Source organism: Budorcas taxicolor, chromosome 2 (genome assembly GCF_023091745.1).
Source record: "Budorcas taxicolor isolate Tak-1 chromosome 2, Takin1.1, whole genome shotgun sequence".
Taxonomy (NCBI): domain Eukaryota; kingdom Metazoa; phylum Chordata; class Mammalia; order Artiodactyla; family Bovidae; genus Budorcas; species Budorcas taxicolor.
The window spans coordinates 135,263,266-135,288,598 of NC_068911.1; the positions used below are offsets into that span (position 1 = coordinate 135,263,266).

Sequence of the window (25,333 nt, forward strand, 5' to 3'; positions counted from 1 at the left end):
GAGCTCCCTGAGTCTAACAGTGTAAATGGAGAGGGCAATGGCACCCCACTCCAGTACTCTTGCCTGGAAAATCCCATGGACGGAGGAGCCTGGTGGGCTACAGTCCTTGCGGTCGCTAAGAGTCGGACACGACTAAGCGACTTCACTTTCATTTTTCACTTTCATGCATTGGAGAAGGAAATGGCAACCCACTCCAGTGTTCTTGCCTGGAGAATCCCAGGGACGGAGAAGCCTGGTGGGCTGCCTCTATGGGGTCGCACAGACTCGGACACGACTGAAAACTTAGCAGCAGCAGCAACAGCAGCAACAGTGTAAAAGCTCGTTTTGTTCGGAAGAAATCTCGCGATATTTTTGTGATTCTCTGTGGCGGGAACATACCGGAAGTCAGGGCGTTCTATGCGGTACGTCATCTGGCGGAAGTGAGGTCATGTCCCAGAAGCCTTAGCGAGGAACTCTCCTGTTCGGGTGTTCTGCTTCTAGTATGGTGTGGAACGTTTAGGCAACGTGGTTTGCTTCTTTGCGGGAAGGCTGGTCTTTGGCCGGCTACGGCCTTACGGGCCTTTGGGGACCGTAGATTTGGTCTTTTTTCACTGGTAGAGCTCGCGGCGAGCCGCGCAGCGCCCTGACCCGTCCTCACCATGCTGGTGCTGTTCGAAACGTCCGTCGGCTACGCCATCTTTAAGGTCGGTGGGAGATTGAGCTCTTGGAGGGGGAAGGCGGATTTTGGGCAGGAGATGAGCGGGAAAGCTGTAGGAGAGGACGACAGTGTTCAGGATCGCGTGGGTGCCTTTTCTGTCCCACTGCTCTGAAAGGAAGGGGAAGACTTTGGGCCTGGGAGGCGCATGTTTCACTGAACACGTGGCTGCGCTGTTGGGGGCGTCGGGTTCGGTAAAAGGTTTTGGCCCAGATAGGTGAGCAAGAGCCGTGTTAGAATTTTACCGGTTCTGAGAGTTTTGAGGAATGATTGGAAGGTTTTAACAGAGAAATGACCTCATCTAACTTTGTTAATGAAGTTTCTTTGCGGAGAATAGGAGGTAGAATTGACAGGATTGGCTGACGGATTTTGAAGTATGCGAGATTTGCGTTTAAAAAGTTGAGTGTGTGGAGGTAGGGAAGGGAAGAAAAGTTTTAGGAATTTGGGGGCTGGGAGAGGGGAGGATAATAGAGTTCCAGTTCGGGCTATGTGAAGCTTTCGCTGTCTGTTAAACTTGGAAATACGTTGGTCCTTTCACGTTTGAAGCCCAGAGAAGAAATCTGAGCTGGAGGTAACCAATTTGAGTTCGCTGTTTTAATAAGGAAGGTTAACTTTCAGTTCATCAGCAAGAAAATAATTGAACAGTGGGACGTGCATATAGTACGATGCTGTTGAGATGTTAGGAAGAATGAGGTAAATTAGGTGCCACCCACGTGCCTGGCACTCGAGCTCTAGGAATATAGCAAAGCAAAAAATTTTCATATGTACTGACAAGGCAAAAGAAGTGCTAGATAAAGTATGTGGTATGGTTATGAATTTTAAAACTATGTGGTGTGGTTGCAGAGAGTCTGGAAGGGTATATACCAAAATACTTGGGGACATTTTTCATTTTATTTTTCCAAGATTCTTTTGACATTTGAAAATATACCTCTGTTTGCATGTTAAAGTAAATGTTTGTTATTTTTAAGAAAACCAATAAGATAATTAACCCAAAGCTGATTTTGCTTATTTTTCCTCTCATTATTGTTGTCTGAGATTGTAATATTAGCAATTTTAAGAGACTAAAGTGCCTTAGAGCCTGTCAACAGCTCTATTAAGCTTTTCCCCAGCTTCCTGCAGTCTTTTCTAAATTCTTAGAGTTTCTGCACATGCCCCCAAATTCTCTTAGCCAACGCAGTCTATTGTACTTTGAGTCAGTGTCTGGATGAATTTCATCTAAAGTGATGTTAATGTGTACTGTCCTGATCTGGATGCTAAGAGGGGAGGGTAACTTTGCACTGTTAGTAGTTGCCTCTAATGGTGGGGCGGAATTGGCTTAGCAGTTGTATAGTTTCTAGATCTGGGTCATAAAGTATAAAGTCATATGATGAATTGTTATTTCTGTTAATAAAGAGAACTCTCCATAAAACTGAGTCTTGAGTATTCTATTGCAGTTTTTAATGTTTATGTGCAGGTTGTTTTGTTCAAAATTGTTAAATTTTCTTTTCTGTAATGTAACCCAATATTAGAAATAACTAAAGGCTTGAATATATTGAAATGTGCTTCATTTATAAATATTCAGTATTAGTAGCAGTTACTGATTCTGAATAAAATAGACTTCCAGAATATTCTGGATAAGTGATGGTTGCACAATTTTGTGAAAATTCCTAAAAAGTAAATTGTACACCTTAAAGGGGTGAGTCTTACTGTATATGAGATATCTATGTGTAAATATGCAATACAAAGTTGTTAGCTCCCTTTCGTATGATCTTTCAAAATGCTGGAGTATAAAATTATTAATATATTGGTTGCCTAAAATTCATCCTTGAATGAGAATCCTTTATGAACATTTTTTCAGACTTCTTTTTTTTAAGGAATACATTTTATATCATGACCCAGTAAATGCATATCCATATATACAGAGTGGTTCAAAAAGAATTTAAAACTTTAAAAAGTTGTTACTCCTTAATAAAGTTATATATAAATGCAGAGACAGTACCTAAAAGAATTAGTATTTGTAGATAATTGCAAAAACTCAAGCCTGTGTTCCTTATGTCACATGGCACACAGAATAAGACTCAACATTCTCAAGCTTTGCTATCCCAATCCTTTACTATCCCAGATCTTTCCTAGCTGTGCTTCCCAGTGTGGTAGCGCGTGCGTGCTTAGTCGCTTCAGTCGTGTCCGACTCTCTGCGACCCTATGGACCATGGCCTGCCAGGCTCCTCTGTCTATGGGATTCTCCAGGCAAGAATACTGGAGTGGGTTACTATTCCTTCTTCAATTCAGCTATGTAGCACTTGAAATGTGACTGGTAAAGCTGGGGAAATGGAATTTTTAGTTTTAATTCATCAGTCACATTGTACAGTGCTGCTGTGTAGCATAATGTTGTGTATTCCTTTATTTTTTGAGGAGCTCAAAGTTTTTTTTATGTGAATACCAACGTTCCTATACAACATCATTACTAAGCAATGTATTTTTCCAGCTTTATTGACTATAATTACTATGTAACTCACTTTTATAAATGTAAATAAGTACATGTAGTGCTTTTTATAGTAAAATAATATAACAGCAGTGCTAAAGATTTTAGTGGTAACAATAGCTAAGCTATTCATTCCATCTTAATTCAAAATGATAAACTCTAAATGAATTTTGCATACTAATGTTTCAGATTTCCTTGTCTGAAAATGAATGATTTAAAATTTGAGACAGATGTATAACAGAAAATGTAGCCTAATTTTATTTTTGTTCAGACTTAATGTTTGTTTCAATATGTTGCCCACAAATGGGAACATAACTGTAACCAAGGTTTTGTTTGAAGACCTTTCAGTGGTCATCAATTAACATGATTTCATTACATTTCTTTTGGTGCTTTAACTTAGTGAATACTGATAATATCTCTTAAATATGTCAGTTTTGTTATCCAAATATTATCTTCAAGTATACTTGCTTTTCAACTAGAAAAAATATCAGTTTTACTCATGAGTCATATCCCCTATTTTGTGGTACATATCCTCTCAGCAATCATTGGACTTTGGGTATGGTAGATCACATTCTGAGTGAACTATTTTCAAAAACCACAACTATTCTGTGAATTATTTCAAAAAAGTAACTTTGAATTACAAGTTTAAGTGCTTTCTTGAGATTTGATGAAATGTCTTTGGGTTCTAAAGTTTTCATGACAAAAATAGAACAGTTCACAGCTCGTAATTTTTTAATACAAAGTGTGCTTTGCATTTACTACTTCATTACTCTGATTCCTGTTTTTCCAGTTCTGTAAATATATTTGGTTCGACTCTGTTGGGGGTTAAATTTAAACAATGCAGATCCTTAAAATCATCTTGCCACTCTGACAGAAAATTTCTTGATGTTTTATCATGAAATATGTATTAGGCTATAACTGGGAAATAAGTCTTACTCTATAAATTTTCTGTGATGTTAAGGATTTGATGAAATGTAGTTTAGCAGTAAAGCATAATTTTTCGTTGATCAGCTTACTTTCCATAAAACACGTGCAAAATATATATATCTATAATACTGTATCTCATCAAATATAATATGCCATTATTTTACACTGCTGATTAATCTGACCTTCTATCAGTTGTAAGACATCCCAGTTTCAAGGTGTTAAATATGGGGGAACTGCATTTTAGGACTGATACTACCTTAGCTTATATTTGAACAATTGACTTCTCACCTCGTATTGGTGAGGAAAATAAGAACTTACATTCATCCTTGATTTAAGTGAAACTGTTAGAAGCTCTTTTTTTTTTTTTGGTTTTTTTTTTTTTGTTAGAAGCTCTTGAAGGCATTTTGACAATACATCTGTCAACATGTATTTCTTATATGATCGTTTAACTCCACTTTCAGTAATTTGTCCTATAGAAATACATGTATACATATACAAATACATAAAGGGTATAAATGATGTTATATTCATACAGTGCAATTGTTAAAACCTAGAATTATGTCCATGATGTGTTAAGTGTATAGCATGATTGCCGAAAGTACGCGTTAATAAAATGTAGCATAGATAGTCAAAAAGTCTTGAATATATACCTAAATGTTAATGACTGTTTCATAGGCAAAAGTGCCCCTTTTTCCCCTTCCCATGTTAAAATTTCTTACGTCAGAATGTGTCTTAGAACTAATGGTATCTAAGTTTTAGAGAAATCCTTAATAATTTCATATTAGGGAGATCATAGCAATAAATAACAAATTTTCTGTAGAAAGTAGGCAAATTTTTTATTTTTTTGATTTGTGAACATGATAGGCTTTGTGAAGGGGTCAAGGGACTCTCTAAAAATAGAAAGTTTTTAACAAATATCCAAATCGATTTAAATTCCATCCATTTATTTGCAGGTTTTAAATGAAAAGAAACTTCAAGAAGTTGATAGTTTATGGAAAGAATTTGAAACTCCAGAGAAAGCAAATAAAATGTAAGTCTTCATGAAACTAAGAACTTACCAGTTAACATTTAGAGGTGTTTGTTTTTGCCTTGTTCTGCGAGTTTGTGTGTCCCCCTCGTTCATATAATATATCCATAACTTTTTGAACTCAGCTTCAGGAGTAATTAGTAAAGAATCTATTATTAGATTATTTATCTGGAACATAGGCTGTCTCAATTAATTTGTGTTAATTGCAGATGAGATTGGAAGCACCCCAAAATCACTATTTTGTAAGATGTTTTAAACTGTAAATTGATTGTGAATTAAGTATAAAGTTTAAAGTAATAATTGTCAAAAGCGTGGGCTGTGGGAATTTCCTGGTAGTTCAATGGTTAGGACTCAGCACTCACTGCCAAGGGCCCAGGTTCAGTCCCTGATTGGGGAACTAAGATCCCACAAGCCACAAGGTGTGGCCAAAAAGGAAAAAAGCATGGACTGCTAATAGACTTAACTTACAGATTCTCTTAGTGATATTCAGATGTTTTTGAACTTAGTGTATTTACTCTTCTTGGCTAATATTTTCTAACTCACCCTGAAGTGGTTAAATAACTAGCTTATAAATCCTAGAAAGACAGGCTTGTGTTCCCCAAGGTCTCTGGACAAGAAAATAGAGTATGATAATCTTCATACCCAGATAAAGAAATGAGTGGTGGGGGAGAAAGCTGGCTTTTCCTCAAGTTAGAGTCAAGAAGGCTGTTTCACCACCTTGTAAAATAGCCCATTTGGTGAACGTGGTCCTTAGTAAGGACCTAACTAATCTCTTGATTGTGTCCTTGAATGCCAAAGCATATTTGATAATTCATCTGCTAATGCTAATAAAAACTCACTAGAATTGAAGGAAACTACTTAAGCTTGCTAAAGAGTATTGAACCCAAAGAGATGTCATACTAAACTATTACAGAAACATGGTGTACTGGAAAACTATGCTTCAGAGTAATACATATAACATGATTGCATTTTTGTACAGCTATATATGTGTTTATGCAAATATAGAGATATGAATAGATGCCACTTCAGATGAGTGAAATTGGTGGTGAGTTGAGGTAGAATAAGGTGAAATAACCGCTTTCTTCCTAAAATCTTTGTATTGTTAAGTGTGCATTTGAGGTGCCACTAGGATGTTCCCCAACTAGGTAAGGGAACAGTATTGCTGAAGATAATACTGTTTTAGACTCAGTGGAAGACTGGTTTTGGCTTTCCCTTTTAAAGGGCTATATGGTTTAGTTGTTTGAGTAGCCTGATTCATTGTTGTCGATGATGTATCCTTGTTAAACCTGAATTTGCATGATCTAACTCAAATATTCGTCACTACCACTGAGACAACAATGGGTTAACAATGTATTTGTTTTGATATAAAACAATGTTGCCTTGCACATAAGTGAATAGGGAGGAGGAGGGAAAGTGAGGTTAGCAAAATTTAGATCTAACGGTTATTTTTTCACACTAAATGGACAAATCAGTGTCATTAGATTCTCAAATTAAGAGGGACCCTTACACTTTTTCTATCCTATATAGTAAAAGGCATCTGTGTCTAGCTTTCAGCAACAGAAGTTATGTTGAAGCTTCAACATCTTTCCTGTTTAGATACGGTGGGATATTTTTTTGCTGTTGTTCTAAAGGAAAGGAAAGTGAAGTCGCCCAGTCGTGTCCAACTCTTTGCTACACCATGGACTGTAGCCTACCAGGCTCTTCTCCAGAGTACTGGAGTGGGTTGCCATTTCCAAAGCCTGTAATATCTATAATAGTTCTCTGAATGTTACTAGCCTAGCATTTAGAGAAATTGGGTTGTTTTATGAAGTGTCTACCTTTACAGCAATATGCAGTGGCAGGAAAGTTTCTTTTATTGGTGTATACCTTGGAAGCAGTCTACTACCTCTTCTCCTAAATATGTGGCATTTGCAAAATCAGTGTGCCCTCATAACATATTTTTTTTTCCCTTAATTCTAGAGTAAAGCTGAAACATTTTGAGAAATTTCAGGATACAGCAGAGGCATTGGCAGGTAAAATCAAAGACTAGCTTTTTTGTTTTTTAAATACTGGTAATTTGTTATTCTTATTAAGAAATTGTTTGCTTTAGTTGCCTAAGTTAACCTTATTCAATGTTGTCAATGATGCATTCTTTTTGAAACTGAATTTAAGTGATCTAACTCAAATTCGTCACTACCACTGAGACAACATTGAGTTAGCTTTTTTTACTATAGGGCTGGTTTTTCCCCCACATGTGATGAGAGGTGAGAAGTGGTTAAGTTGATCTCCCTGTGGAAACCCAACAGCGTAATGCTGAAGCACAATTCAGTAAAAGCTGTTCTACAAGGGATCAAGGTAATGTCAAGTACACGAGTTTCTGATTTTTTAAATTCAGTGATAAAGTTGGGAATAGCTAGGATTTGGAGTTGAAATAATAAGGCAGCTCTCCAGGTATATACATTTTTAAAGTTCAAAAAAAAGCACAATATTATTAAAAGATTTAAGAAAACTAATACAGGTGGGGGGTCGTTGTGGGTTTTTGTTTTTTAAAACAAAAACTGGAGAAGCATACATAAGAGTTTCCCTAAAAGAGCATGATTTTTTTATGATTTAGAAGAATGGGTGATGACTGTTACAGCTTTCAACTAGTCCTAGTGATGAGACAGCAGATACAGAGTAGAGCCTACTTAAGTAGGCTTGGCAGTAGGCACTTGCTTTTCTTTTTTCTTTTTGGCCGTGTTGGGTGTTTGTTGCTGCACTGCAGCGAGTAGGGGCTATTCTTTGTTGTGCTTATTTAAGAACACAGTCTCTAGGGCACATGGGCTTCAGTAGTTGTGGTGAAGAGACTTAGACGCCATCGGTACGTAGGATCTTCCCAGACCAAGTATCGAACATTTGTCTCCTGCATTTGGCAGGAGGATTCTTTATCACTGAACCACCAGGGAAACCCAGCACTTGGTTTTCTAATGTTCTTTTAATGCTAGGGAAAACAGGAAGATTGAATATAAAACTAATCATGAATTTTTCAGTTGCTTTAATTCTGTATCTCAAGTCAGCTGACTACTTGGTGCCATATTTTGAAAATGAAAGATCGTAAGGAAGAATATGACTAACAGTTAAGCCGTAAAATTCATTTGACTGACCCAAATAATTTTTGTTCACCCCACAAGAGAAGGGTAGTTCCCTTATATAGTGAAAATTAGGAATCTAATGAAATATGTTGGCATATTAATGGACTACCCCAACCTTGGCAGAGGGGTAAGCGGAAGGAGGGCCAATTTTTAAAATAGTTCTAGGGCTGCATAGATCAACTCATTAAAGCCTCATAGAGCCATGGAGCATAAATATGGTCATTTTGGCCTGGGGAAAAAATTAAAAATGTAAAAAAATTTAAAAAAAAATTTTAAGATAGTTCTGTTCATCACAGTTTTAAAAATAAGTAGAATTTTGCTAATGTCCTAAGTGAAATTGTGTTAGCTTTTCTCCAAATCTGGGGAGTATTATTCATATAGACTGATTTGAATAACTCCTCCTGGAGTTGTAAAGGGCTGTACCTCTGATCTCAAGTGCCCTTGGTGAGAGGGAGCACCGCACAATTGTGGGATCTTAGTTCCCCAACCAGGGATTGAGAGGTTATCTCATACTGACTCATTTGAGAAAACCCTGATGCTGGGAAAGATTGAGGGCGGGAGGAGAAGGGGACGACAGAGGATGAGATGATTGGATGGCATCACCGAATCAATGGACATGGGTTTGGGTAGGCTCCAGCATGTTGGTGATGGATAGGGAGGCCTGATGTGCTGTGGTTAATGGGGTTGCAAAGAGTTGGACATGACTGAGTGACTGAACTGAACTGTTACTGAGCTTTTGGTATTCCTTAAAATAATGTCAGATAAATGGAGAAAATGCCATGCTGGATGAGAATTTAAAGTCAGTCCCAGACTCTCTCACTCTAAATTCCATGAGGGTAAAGGCTGTGTTGTTCACCCTCAAATCCATAGCACATAAATATTTTTGGGTAAATGAATGAAAGTAGTGAGCTCCGCCAGGAATCTGGTCTTAGAAACCTACAATGCCTTTTCCCATCTATTTTTACCAGAAAGTTGAACTTGATCACCTTATTATTAGAACAATCCTGGGAATTAACTTCCCACTCCTTGTTAAAAGGCAGTTTTGATATTACAGAACCGAAACTGAGTGATTGTAGGTGTCAGGGTATACATTTAAAACTCGTAGCCTAAGAAAGGGTCTGGGGTGTGATGTCAGTTTTATATTGGTCTCAGAAGCTAAAATGTGCTATTTGCATGGCAAGGTTTATTTTTAGTCTTGGTCACACTTTGAAGTTTCATGTCTTACAAACAGCCACAGTAAAATTTGGGGCCAGCCTAAATTTGGATGAAGGGAAAGATGCTGAGGGATGCTGAAGAGTGCCTAATAGAGAAAGGGAAAGATTCAGCTTCTCATCCCTGTCACCATTTTTTTATACGATCTTTTTAAAATACATATTATGAAGAGTGATTAACAGGGTTTTTGATACATGGAAGATAAATAATCATGAATGTTAGAATAGGATCTAAAGTAGAAATTTTTTACTTTTAAGAAATCTTAAAAGAGGGCACTAGGTTAGGTTAAAGTGTGAAAGTAAATGATAGGAAAGATTGAGAGCTAGAGGGAGGACATTGAATACAAATTTTTAATTATAAAAGAAACACTTCTAAGGAAAGATTTCAGTTATTAGAGAAATGTAAATTAGAAAGGAGTCAGGGTTTCACGATATGTAAATTGTTAGAACTCAACAGGAGTAGTTTGAATCTTAGCTTATTTGTGAAGACCTCTCTGTGAGATGTGTGTGCCGGCTAGATTACTTTTGTCCTCGGCTTTCATCTTCCAGATACGAGATGAAATGGATTTGAAATTCAAATGAATGGAAATTTGGTCAGGAGGAAAGAACAAGTACCTGGCTGATTTAAGCACAAACTGCCTGACCTTTTAGAAATTGTGACAGACTTTCTGTCAGGCATACTTTAAATTTGGCCAAAACCCAGACAGATACCAGAAGAGATGTGGGTCCAGAGAATCTCAGTACAGTTCTAAGAAAGGGTGAGAGTTAAAAGTAGCACATTTAGAGTTTGCTAAAAATGAAAACACTCTCCAAATCAAATTGGCTTCCCTCAGTAGTAATTCCCCAATCACTGGACATTGATTAGTAGTAGAGGCCTGTTGGGACATCTGGATCAAGGATTGGCAAAGATAAGACCTCCACTCAGGCATGCTTACAATGTGGCAGAACCTTCAAAATGAATAAACTCCTTTTTACCAGTCGTGACAGGATTTTTATGGTATTTCACAATCCAGAACATCAGATCAGTTGATGCATAGTGGCATAGGGGAGTGAATCTATTTGCTATCACAGAACAGATTGTTTCTAACATGTAATTCTGAGCTCAGAGGGATTGAGTGAAGGGAAGGAATGTTGGATCTAGTTTAACTCCTGGTTCTGGAGTGCAAATGAGGGTGGGAAGATCAGATGAGATTGTGAAGTTTGTAATGTTCATCATTTCATTTCAGAAGTAATGTTATTCAGCTTTTGAAGTGTGTTGTCTTTTTGGCTTTATTTATAGAATTTAAATAAGATCATGAGCTTTGAAGATAAAGTTTTGAGTTAGCTCTTTTGTTTTTCTTCCTAACAAGCATTCACAGCTCTAATGGAAGGCAAAATCAATAAGCAGTTGAAGAAAGTTCTGAAGAAAATAGTTAAAGAAGCCCATGAACCCTTAGCTGTGGCTGATGCTAAACTAGGAGGGGTTATAAAGGTAAAGTTACAGTTTTCTTTAGCCTTGTCATCAGAGCTGACCTTTGTAATGAATGAAAAGGCCTGACCTTTGTAATGAATTGTTTTTTTCTAAGTTCTCAGGATTGAATTCTTGATCTTTTCCCCCTATGCTATGTAATAATTGGTTTTCAATGTGATTGTCAAAACTAAGGATATATAAGTAATACCTCAGATAAAACACTCTATATACCCTGCCATATTTTTGTTGAGGGACTTTTTTCCTTTCAATATAAATGGAATCATATCTTTTTTAGTGTATATGTTTTATTAGAACACTTTACTGGAGGTAGAGTTGCTAAAAATTAAATATAAAGTAAGAATGGAAAGAAAGAGTGGATAGGTAGGCCCCAAAACATGAAAAGCAAGACATTTTAGGAGCCAGTTGTGATGGTTTGATTTTCAGTAGTTACAATAGGTCTTATAGTGCAAGCACATGAACATACCTCTCATTCTTTTTTCTTATTTTAATTGAAGTATAGTTGATTTATAGTCCCCTCATTCTTGAAGTTCAGAGAAGGCAATGGCAACCCACTCCAGTACTCTTGCCTGGAAAATCCCATGGGCAGAGGAGCCTGGTAGGCTGCAGTCTGTGGAGTCACGAAGAGTCAGACACCACTGAGCGACTTCACTTTCACTTTTCACTTTCATGCATTAGAGAAGGAAATGGCAACCCACTCCAGTGTTCTTGCCTGGAGAATCCCAGGGACGGGGGAGCCTGGTGGATTGCCATCTCTGGGGTCGCACAGAGTCAGACACGACTGAAGCGAGTTAGCAGCAGTAGCAGCAGCAGCAAATACCCTACAAAGTGAAAAAAATGAAGGCTTGCAAGACAGATTCATTCTGTTTGTATGAGGTATATAAAGATTTATGTATATTTGTACATTAGTGCATATTTTGAAAGTACCTCAGGGACCCTGACAGTAGGGAAAGGACCTGAGACCAGATCTAATTATGGCTTCTGATTCATGTACATAGGCTGCCTCCCTAGAAGCTTAGGCCATTTTTTACCTCCACCAGCAGTATGTTCAAATGGTCTTCCCACACACATACCCAAAACTGCATTTATGAAACTGAGAAATGTATATGTTTAACTCAGTGCTGTTTTAATATTTAGGAGAAGTTTCTATATTTAATACAAATGTTCTTGTTCATATAGGAAAAACTGAATCTCAGTTGTATCCACAGTCCTGTTGTTAATGAACTTATGAGAGGAATCCGTTCACAGATGGATGGATTAATCCCTGGGGTAGAACCACGTGAAATGACAGCTATGTGTCTTGGGTTGGCACACAGGTGAGATTTACTGGAAGATAGTCGTCTTATTTTTACTTAATAATTATGTAGCACTGTTCTAGGTATGTTACAAAAACTAATGTAATCCTCAAGAATCTAAAGAGGAACGTAGTTATAGTATCCTCATTTAACAGATGAGGAAATTGATGTACAAAGCCATAATAGCTGGTAAGTGATGAAGCCATTATTTCTTTTTTTTTTTTTGAAGCCATTATTTCAACCCAGGCAGTTTGGCTTCATTGTCTGGGCTCTAAACCTCGTGATGGCACTCTCTACCTCTCCAGCATTAGATGCTGCAATTCTTGGGCTTTTTCCCCCCTCTGTTTTACATCTTCTAATCATTTGCTACTCCATTTACTTGGCATCTCCCTGAACTTTCTCATCTGCTGCTGATCTTTCTCTTCTGCTTTGTGTGTGTGTGTGTTGTTTTACTCTGATTTTTATTCAATTTTTTCTTGAGCCAAAGAGAAACATCTTAACCTATCATGTTTAACAAGAGGTCCCATTAGAACAGGCGTTTCTGCTATGCTGTGATATATGTATTCCTGAAAAACATGGCATTCAGTGAAATTTCACTACAATATTAGGGTTTGTGGAATAAAAAGATTGTGGGTAAAAGACTGAAATCCTATGTAACTTTGTAATCCGAAAGAAATGTTAACAGTTAAAAAGACATGTTGGAACTTCCCTCCATGCTTCACTCCACAGGGCATAGGTTTGATTCCTGGTCAAGAAAGTAAATTCCCACATGCTCCCAAAAGAGAAAAAATGACGTTTATATTAAAGAAATAGTAAAGGGACTTTCTTGGTGGTCCTGTGGCTAAGACTGTGCTCCCAATGCAGGGGCCCTGGTTTGATCCCAAGTGAGAAGTAGATCCTACATGCCACAACTAAGACCTAGAGCAGCCAAATAAAAATACTTTAAATAAAAAGAAATACTACATAAATGAAGGTCTATACCTTTGAATAAATAAAATATGAGCATAGATTAATGAAAGGATTAAAGTGAGTTTTATAAATGAGCAAAATGCGCAAGAGTCAGGAGAAACTTTTTAATAAACATTCCTAAGAGAGAACAAATAACTAAATTGAGTTAGGGTCCAAATTAATATTAATTGGCATTGTGCACAGTAGTCGCTCTCATCTAAGGCAGTCAGATAGCCCTCAGAAGACAGGTGGCAGTTGGGTTGAGGCTGGGGATGTTGTTGCACGTCAGACAGTGCCCAGAATAGCCCCCACGACAGTAATCAGGCCTCTGTGTTAATAGTGCCAGGATTAAGAAAACCCACATTTACGATATTGTTGTTCCATGGCTTTCTTTTTGGGTGTTTACGAAGAGAAGAAACTGCTGTAGTTTTTCTTACTGGTGGCATAAAACATGAAGAATGCTGCAGAAGTCATGTCATATGAACCAGTATGACTTGGACTATTTGTCATTCATTAATGAATTCATGTTACAGAAATGTAGGTTATAACAGGACAGATCTATTGTTTTCTTTCTAAATGTGTGCTTTGGGATCTTGGATGTTGTATTCTTGTTAGCTGATTTTTCCCATGTAGAAAAAATAATGTAACTCCAAGAGATGGGTTTGGGTAAAAGGTTTGTTTTTTTATTTAAGATGTTAATTAAATGCTTTTCCTAGATACTATTTTAGTAATTCATATTTTTTTCCCTTCTCCCCAGCTTGTCCCGATACAGATTGAAATTTAGTGCTGATAAAGTGGACACCATGATTGTTCAGGCAATTTGTGAGTATAGGACATGTGAGGTCTAACCTGTCTCTTCATTGTGGTTTTTTCCTACTATTAAAATTGTATCTTTTCTGATTGTTGAGGAAGAAAAAGACCAGCTAGAAGTTTAGTAAGTAAATTGGGAAATGCAGAATTGAAAATTGGAAAACTAATTATAATTTGACTACTTGGGGATGATAGGAATTACGCTACACTATTAATGTAAGCTGATTGACTGATCTTTTTCCACGAAAAATGATAAAACCTTAAGATATGGGTGTGGGGTTTTTTTTTGCTTTATATATGTAATAAATCATTCGGTGATTTTTGGACATCAAAGTCTCAACAATTTCCAGTTTTAAACATTTCTTTAAATAGCAATTGTATTTCTAGGTGTGTATGCCCCCCAAACTGAAAGGAGTTAGTCAGTTACTTAAGCAGCTATGTTCATAGCATCATGATTCAGCTAAAGGGCAGAAACAATCCAGATACCTATTAACAGATGAAGAGATAAACAAAGTGGTATATGCATACAATGGAATATTATTTATCCTTACAAGTTCTAGTATATGGTACAGCATAGATGAATTTTGAAAACACTGTGCTAGGGTGAAATAGACTACCTGCAAGAAGACAAATACTGTGTGATTCCCCTTATGAGGTACTTAGAATAGGCAAATTCATAGAGGGGATAAAAGAGAGGCTGGAGTGGTGAGAATGAGGAGTAATTATTTCATGGGTGCAGAGTTTCTGTTTGGGATGATGGACTATTTCATCACAAGTGTTTTTTAAAACCCTTTTAAGTTCTTGTTTTCTTTTTCATTTTAATCTACTGCAGCCCTGTTAGATGACTTAGATAAAGAACTAAACAACTACATTATGCGGTGTAGAGAATGGTATGGCTGGCATTTCCCTGAGCTAGGAAAAATTATTTCGGATAATTTGACATACTGCAAGTGTTTACAGAAAGTTGGTGAGTAACTTTATCCTTTAAGGTATTGAAAATAGTGATTTAAACAGAATTTTATTTCAGTGGCCTGTGCAGTAGAGGACATCGTTCTCTACTGGTTGGTTTTTCTTGGGCTTCTTTTTTAAAAAAATTTTGGAGTATAGGTGGCTTAGTGGTGAAGAATCTGTCTGCCAGTGCAAGAAACACAGGAGACCTGGTTTGAATCCCCGGGCAAGGAAGATACCCTGGAGGAGGAAATGGCAACCCAATCTAGTATTCTTGCCTGGGAAATTCCATGGACAGAGGAGCCTGGCAGGCTATAGTCCATAGGGTCACAAAGGATGTGACTAAGCACACACACTCATTGTGTTACTTTTTTCTGTACAGCACAGTGAATCAGTTGTGTATACATCTCCACTCTTTAGACTTTTTCCATGTAGGTCATTCCAGAGTATTGAGTAGTTTCCTGTCCTATGTAGCAGGTTCTTACTAGTAATCTGTTTTATATATCATAGTGTGTATATGTTGGTCCCAATTTATCTGCTCCCCACTCCCCTGAACTGGCTTCTTACAGTGATTGTGTCTCACTGAAGTTGCCGTTAATAAGGACAACTGTGTGACTGGGAAGTATCCTGAAATACATTAATAGTGATTAATATTAAAAATAGTATTGCTATCTATACTGTTAATATTAAATCGTGTACTATTACTATAATAGTAATATAGTAGAGGAACCTGAGGACTGTTCATAAAATGAGTTAATTTAATCTCTAAAATCAAGCCCTTACATGAGTAAAGTTACTTGGTCAAACTTGTTTGCTTTTTTGTTTTGTTCAGGCATCTCTTTCATTGGCTTATCTCTACTTTTTCTTTTGACTGTTTGGTGGATTTTATATAATTTACTGAAGAGTGATTCTCCCTCATCCTCTGCAAACATTCCATAGGCGATAGGAAGAATTATGCCTCAGCTCAACTTTCTGAATTACTGCCAGAGGAGGTTGAAGCTGAAGTGAAAGCGGCTGCAGAGATATCTATGGGAACCGAAGTTTCGGAAGAAGATATTTGCAACATTCTGCACCTTTGCACTCAGGTACACTATGCACATAGGGAAATTCTTGGTAGTGGTACCAGCTCTGTAATTTCTGATGGCAGTGATGATTTTTAAATGTATTGTTCACCTGATAAATAAATATGAGGGTGTTCAGTCACTACCTCATCTGATGCCGTCTTGACTTATAAACTTGCAGGGAGAAAAATATCTTAAAATGAGGTTAAAGGAGTACTGTCTAGTTAATTTCTATTGTTAGCAGTATCTGAATGTGTATAGCCTGTAATTTTTACCCCTCATTTGAAGATAGCTATATGACAATCACAGAGGATGACACAAATGTCTAGCCTTTAGAGTTTTTTTTTTTAAACAAATGTTGATTAACATTTTTAAGCAGTGTATTAGGTTTACATATATTGCTTAATTTTTAAATGTTAAAATTTTACAACAGCCGTTTTATAGAAAACTGAGGTAAAGGATGGCTAATTTTCCTGGGATTGTACAACTAACTGCTCTATGATAATTTGGGGCTCTGATGTTTTAGACATGTGAATTTTACACTGCTTTTACTCTTAAACTATTTATGACTTAACTCATTTTGTTTCTTAAACTAGGTGATTGAAATCTCTGAATATAGAACCCAGCTTTATGAATATCTGCAAAATCGAATGATGGCCATTGCACCCAATGTTACAGTCATGGTTGGGGAATTAGTTGGAGCACGACTTATTGCTCATGCAGGTGATGATTTTAATATAATTTGTAAACATGGGTATTGAGAGTTGTTCTCTAGGTAGGATCTTCCTTGCTTTTAAACTGGAGTTTAAAGATAAATCTGGGTAATAAAAAGAAGTGAATGGTTTATGTGCGAGGACTAGGGACCAAGTGTTCAATGATGATTTTTATTTGTATGCCTGATTTCCTTTCGGATAGTGAAGGCATCTTTAGTCACTACCTCTTCTGAGACACTGGTGGTCCATTGTCAGAAGTTTGTTTTGGTTAATTAGAGTAATTGGATGAATATAGGAGGATGAAATCAGGTTTACCTCATTTTACTGTGCTTCACAGATACTTTTGTTTTTTAAATTCATAGTTTGTGTCAGCCCTGTCCATTGGCATCATTTTTCCAACACCGCTTGCTCACTTCATGACTCTGTCACATTTTGGTGATTCTCACAATATTTCTAACTTTTCCATTCTTATATTTGTAATGTTGGTCTTTGGTCAGTGATCTTTGATGTTACTACTACAACTTCCTGAAGGTTTAGATGATGTTTAACATGTTTTTAAAAGTAAAGCATTTATAAATTGAGGTATGTACATTGTTTTTCCAGACAATGCTATTTCATACTAAGTAGATTACCCATAAGAATATAACTTCAATATGCACTGGGAAACAAGAATTCGTATACTTAGTTTATTGCAACACTTGCTTTATTGTGGTGATCGGGAATGAAATCCACTATATCTCGAGTGTGCAGGTATATACTATTGATAGAGAATTTATTTTATTTACATCAAAGTGTTTAAACTAGAGTGCTTCTTTTACCTGCATCATTAATCAGAAAAATAGGACATTCACATCTCCTCACCTTCTAGGTTGCTCATCTGGGCTGGTTTTGTTGTCTACATCTGAAGTTTCATAGATGTAGCTAAATGTGGAGCAGGAAGAGATGCAGGGATTAATATATGTTTCTTGAATTTCTTGAGCGACTATTAATATTGATATTCTCTGACAGAAAATCTGTGCAGCATATCGGACAAACCAGCAGCTTTTGATGCCTGATTATTGAGTGTGTTTATATCTCCTCAGCCTGAATTTATCTCATCGTTTTACTGAGATACCTTAATAATAAGTTTTTCATTTACCTATTATTTTAATATTTAAAGGAGTAGAATATTTCATGTCTAAAATAAGTCTCAGAAAAATCAGGGCTATATTGGATGATGTCTGTGAATACACTTTTAACTCTCCCATGATATGCTACTGAAATGTGAGGTAGTAATACCATCTCTTCAGGCAAATAGGTATGATTAAACAAATAAGCTCCAGTTTGCCATAGACATTCATCACATACCTCTGCTTGTGGTGCTGATGGAGGAATCACAAATGCTGAAGTATCAGGAATTTGAGCTAATTCCTAACTATAAAATCCTATATTATACCTGATTTTTATATACTCTGTGGGTATAATACTTAGACTGTAGATCTTTTGTATAATACATAGAACTTTCAAATATTTGGAAGTACTTTCCTCAAAGTTACTACTTTTCTTTTGAAGGTTCTCTTTTGAATTTGGCCAAACATGCAGCTTCTACAGTTCAGATTCTTGGAGCAGAAAAGGCACTCTTCAGAGCCCTCAAGTCTAGACGAGATACCCCTAAGTATGGTCTTATTTATCATGCTTCACTTGTAGGCCAGACGAGCCCCAAACACAAAGGAAAGGTGAGTTACAATTTTCCTGGCGCAGGCCTTTTTTTCCTCCAAATGATTTTGATCTTATTCTACAGTGGTCAATAAATCTTTGTTGTTTCTTTTTCATCAAATAGAGAATTGTGAATTCTTTAAACTCTAGTGTTCACGGAAAGAAAAGGTTAGAAGATAAAGTGTTTGCTGTTTTAGTACTTTTCCAGACTCCCATTCATTGGTGGGTGGGGGTGGGGTATGGCCCGTGGGGTATGGCCCATCTGTTTTCTGTGCGGCAGGAAATCAATTTAACATCAACGTTCATGACCCATTTTAAAATGATATCACATACACTGTGCTAAACACTGGATTGGCCTTTGGTGGATGCTTTTAATAGCCCTATAAGTTGTTAGTGTCGATTTTACAGAGGAGGAATCTGACGCTTAAAAGTACTTTCAAGATTTTATACATACCTAGTTTAACAGAAATTTTATAAAATTTAGAGCAGAGTGATGAAAGAAATAAATGGAAATTCAGTAAAATAAACTGTTATTTAGCTTAAAAGGGGGCAATACTTGCTGTTTATGACCTCATAATGTAGGTCTAATATCACATAGTAAAAATGAAAAGATGGGAAAATGGCTTGAGCTAGTTTTAGACATGAACTACTGGCAAGATCTTTTCAGTTAGCTATCATACGGTGACAGAGGTTCTGATAGAAGGTAAATGGCTTAAATATGGTTTACAATATATTTGTAATTCCTGACTTTAAAAAAAAATCCTAGAGTGACTCGTAAAGTCAGTGCTTGAGCTGTAGTGTTCTCATGAATAAACACTTGAGTGATTTTTTTTACATCTCAACTTGGAGTATAGTCTGAATGCATCTAACTTCAAGTTCTTCGTTAGATTTCTCGGATGCTGGCAGCCAAGACTGTTTTGGCTATCCGGTATGATGCTTTTGGTGAGGATTCCAGTTCTGCAATGGGAGTTGAGAACAGAGCGAAACTAGAAGCCAGGTTGAGAACGTTGGAAGATAGAGGGGTAAGAATCATGTTCTGCATATTGTAGAAATGTTACCTGTCAAAAATTAATAAACCATAGCTTATGTACATTTTCATTTCACCTGCAAATCAGTTTTACTTTACGATACATTTTAGTATGTCTATTATTGATACATTCTATTTCTGCTTACTGTTAAGAGTTTCCCTAGTGGTTAATTAAGGTCCACCTGCCAGTGCAGGGAACATGGATTTGATCCCTGCTCCGGGACAGTCTACATGCTGTGAGATTAACTACCCCATGCACCGCAGAGCCACAACAAAAGAAGCCACTGCAATGAGTAGCCCACACTGCAACTGGAGAGTAGCCTATATGCAGCAACAAAGACCCAGAGCAGCCCCCAAAATAAATTATTGACATACTAGTGTATATTTTAAGAGATTATGCCTTAGGAAACATTAATAATTTTTCTTTTCTTAGATAAGGAAAATAAGTGGGACAGGAAAAGCATTAGCAAAAGCAGAAAAATATGAACATAAAAGGTAAGTTGAGTGTATTTGGGGGAAGCATGTATGATTAATTTTTGCTTAAAAAGAGTCAGAAGGCAGAAGTTTAAAAGCAGCTAAGAAGCATATCAGATCTCACTATGAAATTATAAAAAATTGTTTTTGTTCTTATTTGAAAAGTTCCATACTGATGAAGTAGGTGGTGATGATGCAAATAGAACATGGGTAACAATTTGAAAACGTGTGTCAAGAGCCTTAAGAATGTTTGTTTCTCATTTTTTGTTGTTGTTGTTGTTTTTAAAAAACAGTGACAAATTTAGTAACACGTTTGTTTACCTGGGGTAGACCCTGGAGAACCTAGTCACTAGTTTGTTTCATGTTTTTAACCTGTAAAAGTTAACAGCCATGAGCCTACAAGACAGATTAATAACACATGCCTTAGCTTGTTTTAATGTTCTCCTGCCATTTTGCTTATGACTTAAAACGCCAATTATGACATTTAGTTCACATTTTTGACACAATATTTTAGTTATTTCTTTCTACCTTGTTAGAACAAAAGCAGGTATCTTGGTTTTAGGGACTCTCTATCCATATGTATCCCTTCTTATTCCTCTGCCTCTTGCAATCGTGTGAATGGAGTATTCTGTATTAAACTTGATTCAGGGCGCTTTTTTTGTTTTCATTGAATTGCCCAGTGTCCTAAAACTTGAATTGGTTCAGTTTTTACTTTCTAGTATAATCATTTGGTTTAAAGAGATTTCTTGCATTTTTCTCCTTTTTTAATTGAATATTTCTTCTGTGCTATAGTTACTACATTGATTACTAAATCAGAATTCATTTAGTTCAGTTCTCTTGAAGTGTGATTGACTTCCCTAGAAAATAGGTAGACATCTCTTTACCTTTCGGAGACTTAACTTCGATAAACTTCCCTAAAGTCACTGAAATGAAAGTGTGGTATGCTCATGTATTACCTAATGACCATTTCCTTTAAATCTCTTTAGAATTAATTTGATTATAAGCATTTGTAAAGATTTTCTAAGATTCTGTGGCTCTTTCAGTGAAGTGAAGACTTATGATCCTTCTGGTGACTCCACACTACCAACCTATTCTAAAAAACGCAAGATTGAAGAAGTAGACAAAGAGGATGAAGTTATTGAAAAGAAGGCCAAAAAGGCCAAGGTTAAAATTAAAGGTTAGTTTGAATTTTGTTAATGTCATTTATATTCCTGTTGCATAAGAAGTACAGAGTTCTGTATGACTCAGGGAATTCAAACTGGGGCTCTGTAACAACCTAGAGGGGCAGGAGGTGGGAGGAGGTATATGTAAACTTATGGCTAATTCATGTTGATGTGTGGCAGAAATCAAACCAATATTGTAAAGCAATTATCCTTCAATTAAAAATAGATGAAGAAAAATGGGGAAAGTGCATACAATAGAACTTTATTATGAAACCACCGTATTGGAAGCTAATTGTATTAATAACCATCTTCTCTAGGGAGTTAAAATATTGTTAAATTTATCATATTTCATAAGAGAAAGGGGAAAGCATCTCTTTGAATATATAGGGTTATATTAAATGTATCAAAACTTTAATTTCTAACGTGAACTATTTTGAGAATCAGCTTAAAAGAGAAGAAAACAAGGTATGTGGTTTCTAAGGTAGTCGCTGAGATATTTTGGTTAGCATAGAACTGATGCAGCAGTGCTTCATTGTTCCTGTTACATGGAAAGAACTAGAGTAATGACTGGGTAGCTACCATCAGAGTGATAGTTCACAGGTGCTCCCCAGTGAACTAGGCTCTCTTAAGTTGATAAGTAAATTCCCCCATTTGATAGCTGCACTTGTGTTGAGTGATTAGCATTAAAGAAATTACCGATTTAACTTTTAGTTTCTAAATAGCTTAGAGGTCAAAAAGCACTATCAGCAAATGTGGATTTCTGCCCTGGGTGAAGAAAACATAAGCAAGTTATTTAACCCCTGTGTTTCATTTTTCTTATTGAACAAAAAGAACTGTAAACCCATTAGTAGATTTGAATCTTGACTTGTAATATTCATTAAGCTTTTCAAACTTAACCTTCCTGGATCTTTGCCACTCCCAGTCCGTTTCTACATGATATTCTCCATCGTATAAATGGGAATCCTAGTTGCCTTGGCCTTTAACATTGACTTGTCTTATGATTCTGGTAGCACATCCTCTTAATTCTACATGGAAAGTATTTCTAGCACCTAACCATCTATCATACCAATCACTGCCGTTCTTAGTGTAGCAGCTGCAAGGGCACTCCCATTGCCTTCTCATCTAATTCTATTCCATTGGTCACTGCTCCGGCCGCACTAGCCGCCTTGCTATTCCATGAACCTGCCAACTTCCCTTCTCTCCTGAAATGATCTTAGTATTTGCTCTTCTCTTAATGTGAGATATTTTCCCTTAATATAGATGAATTGTTCACTTCCTTTTCTTTTTTAGGTGTTTGCCTAACTACCTTGTATAAAATGTCCACAGGAATTGCCTTCATTTGTGCTCCTTTCTTTGTTTGCTTTTATCCTTTGGACTGTTTACTACGTAAAATATTTTATGGTGTACTTTTTTTCTCTTTTTTGGTCTGTTTCCTAGTAAAATAAAGGGTTTGTAAGGGCAAGAATTTTTATCTGTGCTATTCCTTGCTGTATCTCCAGTTGTCTAGAACAAGCCCTAGCATATAGTAGGTACTAAATATGTGTTTGGTCAATGAATTTCTAATGATAGCTACCCATTATTGAGTCCTTATTTTAGTGTGCTAAGCATTTATGCTAACCATTTTGCATAAATTTTCATGTGTTAAATCAGCAAACCCTAGAAATAGTCAAAAGAGATAGACATTACTAAATTTTAAAAGAATGAGGAGGTTGGGTTTACAGAGGTATTAAATTGCTTACTATCATTTATTGTTAGTACTATTATACTAGGTAAATATTTGAAGGACCTTTACAACTATTAAATTACATGTAACAAACATTGGAGAGTTGAGGGAATGTTGGGAAAAAACAGACTCTCAAAGGGGGTTGAAGGGAGAGAGCCTGATACAATGTTAATTGTCGTATTTTTACACTTGTTCAGTTGAAGAAGAAGTAGTAGAAGATGCAGAGGACACAGAAGAAGAAGTAGTACAAGTTGTAGAAGAACAGGAAGCATCTGTGAAGAAGAAGAAGAAAAAGGACAAAAAGAAACACGTTAAGGAAGAACCACTTTCTGAAGAAGAGCCATGCACCAGCACAGCAGTTGCTGTATGTTTGTTTTTAATTATTAATATTTTGTTGACATGGGCAGAGTTTCCATATTTTATTCTATTCTGTATGTTAGAAATTAACAGGTAGTTTTTTAAAAACCATTTTTTAAAATGGTTTCATTAAAGAGAAACAATTTTTTTTCTTTTAAATTTAAAATCTTTAATTCTTACATGTGTTCCCAAACATGGAAAAAAAAAAAAAGAGAAACAATTAGAAAACTCACTGTTTGGAACTCCCATGTTATAAAAAGCCACTTCCCAAACCTAGAATCTTACTACAAAATGGGTTTGGTCTGAAATGGAAGAGAATATCATTTGCTACAAGTCACAGAGGTGATTTTTAGATTTTAGTCTTTCTTCCAAGCTTATTTTCAAGGGAAATAAAATAGACTGCTTTTTATAAAGAAAAGTTATTTTTAGTCACTTGTACATTTCCAGCTCTTTCAAAAGCATTCTTGTTGATTATTTTCAGAGTCCAGAGAAAAAGAAGAAAAAGAAAAAAAAGAAAGTTGATGAGGACTAATGGAAGGAACCATTCTTTCAAAGAGTTCATAATTGAATCACCTGGATACATCATGCTTACGATTCAGTCAGAAATGTACCCGAGATACTCTGTAAAATAATTGATGGGAGGTTGGGTGAGAAAGAAAGATTAATCATTAATAGCATTTCATACCTATTTGTGTCTTGACATACTTTAACTATGTTAATTTTATTATGTCATCATTTCTTAGGATATTTGTTATACAAATAAAAATATTTTCTTTGTATTTTAAGGCAGTTCTGTGATTTCTCTACTTTAGGTCGAGAATTTGGGGCTCTTTATGTTATGTAGCATTGATAATTAGTATTTTGATAATTATACCTGAAAAGTGAGAGTTGTGAACCATTAATTTGAAATTTAGCCTTTCGGAAGGCAATAATTAGATGGACCAGTTTAAGAATCCCACTTACTGTGTTTCTCTTGCCTTTTTGGACAGTCTTCTGTTTTTCTCCTACCTTTCTGTTTTTGTTATTTAAGTAAAGCTGTCTTTTGTGTTCGAAGCTTCAAAATTAGGTGAACAAACTTTGCTTCTGTCTCTTTAGGAAGAAAAAAACTGTCCCTAACTTAATTTGCATTTCTAGAATGTGGAAGAAAATCATTATTAATCTAGACCCTGATTTGTTTTTAAAGTAATCTAAAGTGGTGTTTTAAAAAGATAATACAAAATAAGTGAAGAATGGGGGTGTATAAAGGAAAAACAAGAGGAGAAAAAATAAAATGTCAGTAGGAGTGAAGTATAAACCAGGACATAGAACACCAAAGATGCTGCTGCTGCTGAGCCCACGTGCTGCAACCACTGCAGACCTTGTGCCTAGAGCCCGTGCTCCACAGCGAGAGAAGTGACTGCAATGAGAAGACAGTGCACTGCACCTGGAGAAAGCCCACACAGCATCAAAGACCCAGCGCAACCAGAAAAGAGAAATCTTTGTTTCACAAGACAGTATTTAGTAAGTGAATGTCAGCCTTAGAGTCATGACAGCTACAAGTTTCATGGGCTTTTGTTTTGCATCTTTGTGTATGCCAGAGGCATGGTGCTAATAAGTAGCCCAGTTTTATGAAAGGGTTCAGCAGTGAAGAAGCTATATTGATTGTAAGCTTTTGATTTCCACTTCTGCTTTTCCTGTAACATTGAGCAAGTCAGTAGCTCTTTAGTTCCTCATGCAAATCAGAGGTAATGGTCAGTGTTACTCCTAACAATGGTTTGCAGGAAATGAAACTATATAAATTTTCAAAGATGAAAATGAATTTTTCATATAGACCTTTTAATTGAAGTAAATGCTACGTGAAGTACATGTAGCCATCTCTAGAAAATTTGGCCTTGTGGAGAATATTGCCATTTTATGTCACACCACAGTACTCCAGACACATACTTGATTCAGACCATAACAGACGTGTTTTTAATGAATTTTGGTGAAAGGGGTTTGTCAGCCGACAAGGGCTATATTGTAAATCCAAAAAGGCTATGTCTGAAATGATAGACCTTAAGAATACTAGTTACTAACCTTCTAGTCGTTTTGAGTGGTCTCCAACAAGCCTGGGTAAAACCTAGATGAATCACAGCTATGTCCTAACTGTTTAATACACTAACCAAGTTAATTTCCTGGCAATGCAGTGGTTAGGGCTCAGGTTCAATCTTTGATCAGTTAACAGATTCTGCAAGCCACTCAC

The 25,333-nt window shown here is 36.4% G+C and overlaps 1 protein-coding gene and 4 non-coding genes across 6 annotated transcripts; all 5 read left to right on the forward strand.

The window, feature by feature from the left end:
• The first annotated feature begins 454 nt into the window (after nt 1-454).
• Nucleotides 455-23,809, forward strand: NOP58 (NOP58 ribonucleoprotein). Of its 2 annotated transcripts, none has more exons than XM_052664235.1 (15): nt 455-683; nt 5,036-5,112; nt 7,069-7,121; nt 10,780-10,901; nt 12,078-12,214; nt 13,899-13,963; nt 14,784-14,918; nt 15,839-15,984; nt 16,557-16,683; nt 18,225-18,388; nt 19,256-19,390; nt 19,829-19,890; nt 20,913-21,046; nt 22,953-23,119; nt 23,594-23,809. In XM_052664235.1, exons 1-15 carry the CDS (start codon nt 639-641, stop codon nt 23,642-23,644), a joined length of 1,620 nt encoding a protein of 539 aa, XP_052520195.1. In that variant the 5' UTR covers nt 455-638; the 3' UTR covers nt 23,645-23,809. The 2 variants fall into 2 exon arrangements, with proteins under 2 accessions (XP_052520195.1, XP_052520205.1); XM_052664245.1 differs by lacking the exon at nt 455-683 and adding an exon at nt 7,323-7,443 and having other exon boundaries at nt 5,038-5,112.
• On the forward strand, nt 6,363-6,451 carry LOC128044071 (small nucleolar RNA SNORD70). Its single transcript, XR_008199049.1, has one exon. It is a non-coding gene; the product is annotated as a small nucleolar RNA SNORD70 (small nucleolar RNA).
• On the forward strand, nt 7,217-7,303 carry LOC128044070 (small nucleolar RNA SNORD70). The gene has a single exon (XR_008199048.1). It is a non-coding gene; the product is annotated as a small nucleolar RNA SNORD70 (small nucleolar RNA).
• On the forward strand, nt 16,038-16,123 carry LOC128044084 (small nucleolar RNA SNORD11B). The gene has a single exon (XR_008199060.1). It is a non-coding gene; the product is annotated as a small nucleolar RNA SNORD11B (small nucleolar RNA).
• Nucleotides 16,828-16,911, forward strand: LOC128044082 (small nucleolar RNA SNORD11). The gene has a single exon (XR_008199058.1). It is a non-coding gene; the product is annotated as a small nucleolar RNA SNORD11 (small nucleolar RNA).
• Nucleotides 23,810-25,333: the final 1,524 nt, after the last annotated feature.

Coding starts and splice junctions, on each gene's coding strand:
- NOP58 (XM_052664235.1), top strand. CDS start 639: ATGCTGGTGCTGTTCGAAACGTCCGTCGGCTACGCCATCTTTAAG. Junction 684..5,035: donor TCGGCTACGCCATCTTTAAG/GTCGGTGGGAGA, acceptor ATTTATTTGCAG/GTTTTAAATGAAAAGAAACT. Junction 23,120..23,593: donor GCACCAGCACAGCAGTTGCT/GTATGTTTGTTT, acceptor GATTATTTTCAG/AGTCCAGAGAAAAAGAAGAA.